General features: G+C 47.0%; 1 protein-coding gene across 1 annotated transcript in view; it reads left to right on the top strand.

Moving 5' to 3' along the window:
- The first annotated feature begins 2,513 nt into the window (after nt 1–2,513).
- The window catches only part of LOC102040543 (synaptotagmin-like protein 4), a 23,207-nt gene continuing 16,860 nt past the window's right edge, over nt 2,514–8,860 (top strand). Inside the window, exons 1-2 of the mRNA XM_005419823.3 lie at nt 2,514–3,056; nt 5,285–5,436. Of these exons, the coding sequence (XP_005419880.1) occupies nt 2,956–3,056; nt 5,285–5,436 (253 nt within the window). The 5' untranslated portion in view covers nt 2,514–2,955. The remainder of the gene's footprint in view (nt 3,057–5,284; nt 5,437–8,860) is intronic.

The raw sequence follows: 8,860 nt of genomic DNA, 5'->3' as shown, positions 1-8,860 counted from the left end.
GTCAAGCTGTCCAGTAACAAGGCTTTGTTAGGGGAGAGGTTAATGTGCAGTCTAACAGAGCAAACCCCAGCTGTGTGGTGCTGCAGCAGGAGTGTGAGCTGCCCCAGGGATGAAGCAATGGGTGATGGCTGGCACTGAGCACTGTGCCTGCCTGATAACGTTCTGTACCTGCCAGCTCATTCTTATCCATCATCTCTGGCACTTATAGACCCAGGTGAGCATCAGCACCCTGTCCCTTGGTGCTCTGCATCTCACTGGTTCATGGAGGGCTCTCCTGTGCAGCCTCTGCACTGCCCAAGACACACATGGGGCACCCATCAGAGGCTGCCAGGCTCAGTGGGGCACGGACAGCCCTGTGGCCAGGCTGCAGATGGAGATCATTCCCCAGGCTTGTTAATTCCTGCAGGGCTGGGGCAGCAGCTTTGCAGCTCCTGACACTTCCAGCAAAGCCTCCAGCTCTGGTGGAGCAGTCTCCTGGAGCAGCTCCCTTTCTCACAGCAGGTGCATCAAGTGGTTTGATTTTTAACTATTAAACAAAAGGAGTTGGCTCTTGGTTTCTGTTAACCTTTTCCTTCTAATGTAGCTATTTCAGTGAGAGAAAACATTTTCATGGGGGGAAAAACGGCTCTTTACAAAGAAGTAGCCTTTTTCTCAAGATGTAGCCTTTATTTTTAATTGACTGCCATACTGATGAATAAAGATGAGTCTTCTCTGAAAATATTTTCTGAAGTAGTTTCAGCCCACATGTCATGGGGTTTGTTAAAAATAAATAAAAGTTCTTGAGAAGCAAATACTGTGATATGTCCCCAGATACCTTTTCAAAAATAAAATCTGTCCCAGAAAATTCTGTGAATGTCTTTGTAGAAGCAGGATTGTGCCTGAGAGCCAGAGAGGAGTACATGTAACTAAGCATGGAAGAGCCATGACAAGCTGGATGAAATGTAGGTTTAAACAGTACAGATTCAACAGGGCTTTTTTATTATTGTTTCTGTTTTAACTATTGAGAGTGGTATGGATATTTTCTCACATGATAAAGGCTATATTGTTGTGTGACAAGCACAGCCATTTTTGCCTTAAAGAAATAGGAAATGTTGTTTCCTTTCCTCCAGCAATTTTTTACAAAAACAATAACAGTTTTTATGGCAATGCCATTCCTTTTATTAGCTTTTCCCTGCAGTGTTCTGTGATCTTTATTTGTAAACATTATGGTCAGATGCCTGTTCTTTCTTTTAACACATTGTTACACCATTACAAAAAACACAAACATTTGTGAGTTTATCATCTGTAAAATAAGGTAAGTCCATGAAATGATGTCAAATGATGAGGAAAGTTCAGCTGAAGCACCAGTTCTCAGCTTTGGATGGGTCCCTTGATGAAAGAGGTGCACCATGTACAGACCAAAGTGACAAAAATGATGAAAGCACCAGCTTTGAGGGGTCTGAAGGAGCTGTGGCTGGTTAGCTTGGAGGCTGAGGTGTTGAGCCCAGTGAGGATGGCTGCAAAGGGATAATTCCTGTGTCAGCTAGGGTGGGCTGACTCCCATCAGGTGTCAACCAGGTAGCAATGGGGAGAAGTTTCTTGCTGACAGCAAAGCACTGAAATAGGTGGCCTGAAAGGGCTGAGTTTGGTATCTTCAAAGGCCCAGATTAGAAACTAAGGGTGATACAAGCTTTGAGGTTAGGGAATGGGCCTGATGACCTTCAGATCACGTTTACCATGAAAGCTGGGATTTATTGATTTTTAATGATCTGACTCCCAAGGCTGTGGCTTGGGAAAAAATAGCAAAGTATCATGAAACCCACGAACACTTGAAAGGTTTGCAAACAGCAGAAAAATTGAGTGAGGTAGCAACTGCCTACATGGACAGGAGCAGAACTTTTCCTCCCTCAAAGGTGGGCCTTACTGCCCTCAAGTTGGCCAGGAGAGAGGAAAAGGAATAAAGTGGCAAGGCAGTGCTTGTTTTACCTCTCCTCCACGCCCTGCAGCCTCTGGCCGTTTTCACTGTCTTTTGAAACACAAAGTGATCTGCACCAGTCGTGTTTGAATAGCAAATATCAGTGCAGCATAAAGCAAAGGGCACACATATTAGGAAATGAGCAGCCCCTGGTATTTCATAGCATAACATGCAGCAGAAATACTTGCAGGTTGCTATTCTGTCATCTCCTGATTGCTTTACAAAGGTTGGCTGCTTATCCTTGGTCTCATTTAGGGCATAACGAAGTGAGGATAAGAAGAATGGAGGTAAAAAGCGAGCAAGCAATTTGATAATTTATATACATATTTTGTTTGTAGCATGCTGGGTTGACTATTTATCTGTTAGTAGGAAAGGGCTAAAATAAAACATCGTCTTGGTTGGGTTAATACCACGTGAGGAGCTCTAGGACAGGGAGGAAAGTAGGGCAGCTTGTTTTGGAACTTGTGCTGGAGAACAAATAAAAACCCCCAATGTACACATTCGCTTGCCATATGTCACGCTTATCTGAAAGGCATCTCGGTGCTGTTTCTTTGCAGGGATGCTTGAACTCCACAGAGCAGACTTCCCTGCTGAGGAGGGAGCATGCCAGAGGTGCTGGGGCTGCTGTGGGTGAGAGGAGCTTTGGTGCCTGTTGAGGCAGGAGCTGCTCCTTCCCCCGCTCCCCTCTGTGACTGACGCTGGCACCGGAATTGCTGAACTGTGCCTGAGGAAAAGCAAAGGAGCCTGGTTTTGCTGAGAGAATTCTCCTGGCAGGGGAAGGCATGCAGTGCAGAGAGCTGTGCCAGCCCAGAGCCTGGAAGTGCAAGTCCAGGTGCTAGGGTGAGTTCCACCCAAGCCATGCTGTGGTGAATCCTTTCTCTGCACCGCGTCTTGCTCGGCACCAGGGCGCTGTGAGGGGCTGCCCATGGCCCTGGGCTGGATTAGTGCCTGCTCTGAGTCCCCTTGAGCCATCTGAGGAACTTGAGAAGACAGTAGGGAAGATGTTGGACTTGAGCTTCCTGACCGAGGAGGAGTATGAAAAGCTGATGAAGGTTCTGCAGAGAGATGCAGAGCTGAAGAAGAAGGATGGGGATCGCATCAGGTGAGACAGTGTGTGACAGCAGGGTGTGAGCTTCCCTTGGGGGAGACTTCACTTCTTTGAGAGAGGAGCATGTGTGTGTGTGCAGGTTGCAGCAGTGCTGTCCCTTTTGCTCAGATCCTGATAGATCTTTTCATTGTACCTTGTCTTTCTCAGCCATCCTCTGTTGCTGCTGTCCTCTCCTTGCAGGAGGGGATTCTCCTTTTGAGTTAATCATCAGCCCTCAGAGATGCCAAGGGCAGTCACCCCTTTCCTTTTCAGTGGGGGAAGATGTTGATTTCTTGGTGGCAGAGGTCTGAGCAGAGGAGCAGCTGCTACCTTGTTTTACTCACCTGGTAGCACAGAAGGGCCATAGTGTGTTTTGAAATGAGATTTTACAAAATGGGATTTTACATCCCCTTCTCTGTTTTATTGTTGCCCTGTTGCTTTTTGAGGTGGGTGTGTGTGCACCATCTGTCACACAGAGAGGGGTGATTAAAGGCTCCGTGATCTGCCAGAGGTTTGCAGGAAGCTGTTCCAGAGCCAGGGGTTCTGGCTCAGTTCAGCTCCTCTGCCACTGCCCATCCTGGAGCTCAGGTCTGGTTGATCAGGACTGCTTGTTGCTGCTGTTGCTTTTTAAATGCCAGCCATTAGACCATCTGGGCTGACAGCGTGCAGCAGGCTCAGGGAGCTGGCACTGAATTCTCCATGGCAAGAAATTAGTAACTCAGTGGGTGTGGGTGGCACTGTGCCAGTTTACCCCAGCTAAGGATCTTCCATTTGCTGTTGAGCCAGAAAAAGAGTAAGCCCCCATAGAAAGGCTGCTCAAGGCTTGAAGGGGGAGCAGGAAGCTTTGCTGCTCCTGGGAGCCTGTGTGCCCTGGCCTCTGCTTGGAGGCAGGAGCTGGGGAAACAGCTGGAAGCCAAAGCCTGGACTTGGGGTGTATGTGTCTGCATGCTCTTACCTCTCTTCTGAGTCGTAACAATTTCAAAAAGGCTTGTTTTTATTTACTTTGGGTTTTGTTTGTTTTTGTTTATTTACTTTTGGGTTTACTTTGGGTTTTGTTTGTTAGTTTCTGAAATGAAGTACATTTTCCCTCTGAAATGGAGGTTTGATAGAAAGAATGTTTGGATTATTTTGGTTTTGTTTCACTTCTCGTTGAAAGCTGTTGCACAAGAGGCTTTGATTTGGGAATGAAGTGAATTAGGTCCTGTTCAGAGCCCCTTGCTGTCAGTTTGGCTACCTGCAGTAGGACATGTTTAGTTTCAACACAACCTGCCTGCTGGGCAAAATGAAGTCAATGGCATTTCCTTGATCTGCTGTCAGCAAGATTAAAATAACTATTTCCTCTGGCCCAGCACCTTGAGACCCTCATGGAGGCAGTGCAGCCCTGGACTAGATGGGAGCTTCTGTTGAGTCCCCAGCATGGCCTGCAGAGGCTTGAGCCCAGTTATCCCTGCTCCCTCCTGGCCTTTAGGCAGCCAAACGTGACCCTTCCAGGCTCCAGGGTTACCTGGGGGTTTGCCCCCTTTTCCTGCTGAGGGCTGAGCTGAGGAGGAGCTTCCTCTGGCCTCCCAGGTTTCACAGGAACCCTGACCTGTGCTGAGCTGTGCCAGCTGAAAGGCAGCTCATTCAGCAAGCCGTGGTGAGGAGGATTAGAGTGCAGAGCACTGACAGGTTTAGGTGCCAAAAACCAGCCCTGGGTGTGCCCAAGAGAGGAACAGTAGGAGAAGCCATGCTTAGGAGGGAGAGCTAACTGTGCAAGTGCCAAAATTGGCATGGCAGGGAGAGCAGGAGAATGCTGCAGGGACAGGTGGCTTCCCTAAATATCATTATTTGTTTCTGTGCTTTGCAGCAAATTTGACCCAAAAGGTTTTGCCATAAATAGATTAATAAACAAATAAAATGGAGAAGTGCAAGACAGACAAACAGCCCCACCCCTTCCTTAACCCTCAGGGCAGCCAAGCAAGTGGACAAATCTCCTTGCCAGGTGAATGGTTTGGATTTGTGAAATTTGGAAGAGGTGAAAGCCTGTGTTTACAAGGTGCTGTTACCATTTCAGATAAAGAGTAAATCAGGTGTTTACCTCCTGCTGTTCTAATGCTGCTTTGGCTCTAGTGATTGCAGAGAATAATCTCTGGATCCTTCATGGTGTCAGGCAGGTGAACCCATGGACATATTGCAAAGGTGGCTCAGGGGAAGTGGAAACCTGGAAGATCTGTTTGGTGTGTAATGCTTGCCCTGCCTTTCAGGAGGATACAAGGCTCCATCACAGATGAAAAGAAGAAGAAGTTTGTGACAGGTGAATGGTTTTCAGAAGTGAAGGCAAAACGGTTCCAGGAAGACTTGGCAGGGCCGGATCTCCTTCGGGCATCCATTAGAAGGAAGAAGGGCAAGTTAGAAAGTGAGTATGTTAGTGCACATCTTCCCAAAACAAACTGATGGAGCGGAAAAGAATTGGTCCAGGGTGGGAGTCTCCCTGTACTGGCAGTCTATTGAGAAACAGTCCCTGTGTTGTGATAAGGGGATTCTCATCTATGTTTTCAGTACCAGAAAAACATCCCTTGTTATCAAAATACAATGTGGCCAAGAACCAAGGCAAAAGCCACGTGCAGTGAATGCCTTTTCCCCACTTCAGCTTCTTTCTTCTTTTTTTTTTTTTTTTTGCTTCTTTTCCCCAAAATTTCTGTTTGCTAGAGGTCATTTGTGTCATTTCTTACCACAGAAGTAAAAAGAGACGGGGATGATGTGGGCAGTTTCTGGCATCCAGCTGACATGTGTGGGTCAAACACTTCCCCCTGCCCCAGTGCCTGAGGTGCTCTGCCAAGAGCTGCTCTCACAGGCCTCTGGAGTGGGGAGGTCAGTCACATTTCTGCAAAGGGAGAGGATGCCTCTCTGCTCCTGCCATGTGTTTGCCCACTTGAGAGGGTCCGTGCATCACTTCTTACATGGAAGTATTTCCAAGGCAAAATGTGGTTTTCAAAGTAGAAAGGGCTTTGTGGCCCAGTCTGTGCCCTGTGTGCCACACGTGCTGATTGGAAGCAGATGTGTTGTGAGTTGTTTGACACAGATAAACTTCCATGGTGCTGTGTAAAAGCAGATTTGTCAGCTCAGGGCAAGAGATCAGCCGTGTGTGAAACAAGCAGGACTGTGCTTAGAGTCCAAATGTAACTGGCCTGGAGCTGGAACTTTGTGCTGAACATGTGTGCAGAGCAGAGCTGGGGATGATTCACATTGTCCTCAGCACAAGGACAGGCCAGCAGCCCAGGGTCACACAAGCTCCTGGTGGTTTGTCAGGGTGGGCAGTCACACATCCCCCCATGGCTGGGGAGTTACTGCTGCTGCTGCTGCCCTGGGGAAGCCTTGGCCCTGGCAGGCAGCTCTAAGCAAAGCCTGATGCTGTCTCTAACAAGGGCCCCATGGCTGGGCTCTGTTCTTTGCAGTAAAGCCCCTGGCAGAGGGGCATCTCTCCAGCACTCAGATAAAATCTCCAGCAGCTCAGTTCAGCCACCATTCCTGGGCCCAGCTTCCCCTTCCTGCCAGGCGAGCAGCAGTATAGATCACTCCTCTGTTTGGTGAAACTCCTTGGCCAGGATGTGTCTGTAGCAGGATTTAGGGTACTCCTTGCTCCACGTTATTAGACACATTCTGAAAGCTAAATGCTGACTAGGGACTTCACTGAGAGCCTCATTTTCTTTTTGCTCTTTACCTACCCCTGACAGCTCTCATAACTTAGCACAGATTCATTGGAGCCTCTCATGCAGAACTGGCCCATCATATTTCATATGAAGTTGCTTTTATCCTTGGTATTATGAATTCATGATGTCATTAAATGTAATATTTTATCATACCTCCAGAATGCTAAAACATACAAAACCTTTTCCATCTTGGCAGAGGTGCCTGGCTTTTCTGCAGAGCATGTTCTCCTTTTTGAGGATGTGCATTTGTGCTTGCAGCCTCTTGGCATGAAGGGGCAGAGCTTCAGCAGCCTCTCTGCCAGCACCCAGGTCAGACAAATGCTCTGTCACCTACAGCCCAGCCAGCAGCCTGCAGTGGATGGGATTGTCTGCCCTTTGCCTTGCACCCTTAGCTCTCTGCCCACTTCAGGAAAGCTTAATTTGAAGTACTGTTGGTTTTAGATTTAACTTTCAGGGACGATGTGCCTAAAAATATCAGATGATGTCTCAGGTCCTATATGAAATAATCTCTTACTAATGCAGCACTATTGTGCAAGAATCATTGCACATGCATTGCTTGACTAATGCTGATTTAAGAAGGAAGAAGCAAATGTTATTAAATTACTGTGATAGTTATGTCTAGATTTAGCTTTTATTCCCTTTTCAGCTTTTTTTTTCCTTCCCTTTTTCCTCTATTTGTATTCTCAGACTTATTTTGGTAAAGCTCAGGTATAATGTGACTTTATTCCTTCCTCTTACTTTTTCCTGCATTTTACATCACTGGTTGTGCATCAAGGTTCTGCAGCTAATAGATTCACCTTAGATGAGATAAGGGCCTTTGCTTGCCATATTGACACCTTTTTTCCTTCCCCTGGAAAGATCAGTCATTCACCTGTGCTGTCTATCAAGGTGATAAAGGAGTGCATGTTCATTTAGTCAAATCTGTGTTCATAACTCCTGATTTAAGTCTTTAGACTTAACTCTATGTTAGGGAGTGAAATGAAAAAATTCCTGCATGGAAAAGCCCCACTGAGATAATTGCTGGCATTCCCTTTGCAAGGTAAGTGGGCTTAGGAGGGGTGGAAATTTGTGCTTGCAAAGGAAAATTCCCAGTGATCTTTTCTGGAGGAGGATTTTAGCCTTCAGAAGGGAGGGTTGTGGGGATCCCTGGGGGTTTTCACAGTTGGTATTGATTGTAGTAGAAAACACTAGTCATGGGCAGTAATACAGATCTATAAAACAGAAGGATACCCTGTATTTACATGACAGCCTCAGAGCAGCACAGATGGATGAATTTGATGATAACTTCTCCTTGTGCTTATGTGCAATTCTTGAGGGCTAAAAATCACCTAGGAGGGAGACCATTTTATCCACCTGCTGTGGCAAATGAGCCCTGATGCACAGTTAGTTATCCATGTCCTGGGCACTAAGAGTCTTTGTTTTAGAGTGGTAGGAAATGAGTAAAAGTGTTACAGCAGGAGTGCCTGCCAATTTTATACACATGTATAAAAATGCATGTATGGGCAAGTTAAACTGGTCAGGCCACTCCTGATTTCTGTTGGAATTTGCTTCTTATATTGTCTCATCCCAAAGTTAGCAAAGATATATTGCTTGTCTTGATGGACTGTAATGTACTAAACTGTTTGTGGTGACAGGAGCTAGGTGGAGCTGTAGCAGGGGCTGAGCCATTTTTAGGGCAGGAATTTGGATCGGTGGGAGTGAAGGCTTCCTGTTGCCTCTGCCAGCCAGGAATGAGGAGCTCTGTCTGAGGGGGAAGTGTCAGTGAAGAGCAAGTACAACACAGAGCCTTTGCAAGTGGGATGAGAAATGAATGCAGTCTTTGGTTGTCAAGGTCTTTTCAACCATGACAGGCACAGGGAAAGCGTGGGAGCTCTGTGTTTGGGTCCTTTACTTCCAGCACAGCTACCTGCTGGCACCTCCCTCCCCAGGCCTGAGGCAGAAGAGGAGGATGTGGCTCACTGTATCAATAAATCTGCTCAGTGTGCCCTGCTGTGCCCGCATGTGCCATGGCCAGCACGTGCCACCAGCCATGCCTGGGGTTCTCTCTCCTAAAACAACGGTCAGTGATGCTTTGTGCACATCAGTGTTGGCATGGGCAGGACAGTCCCTCTCTCAGAAACATGCTCTCTA

Source organism: Geospiza fortis, unplaced genomic scaffold (assembly GCF_000277835.1).
Source record: "Geospiza fortis unplaced genomic scaffold, GeoFor_1.0 scaffold157, whole genome shotgun sequence".
Classification (NCBI taxonomy): Eukaryota; Metazoa; Chordata; class Aves; order Passeriformes; family Thraupidae; genus Geospiza; species Geospiza fortis.
This window is presented reverse-complemented; position numbering and strand designations above follow the sequence as displayed.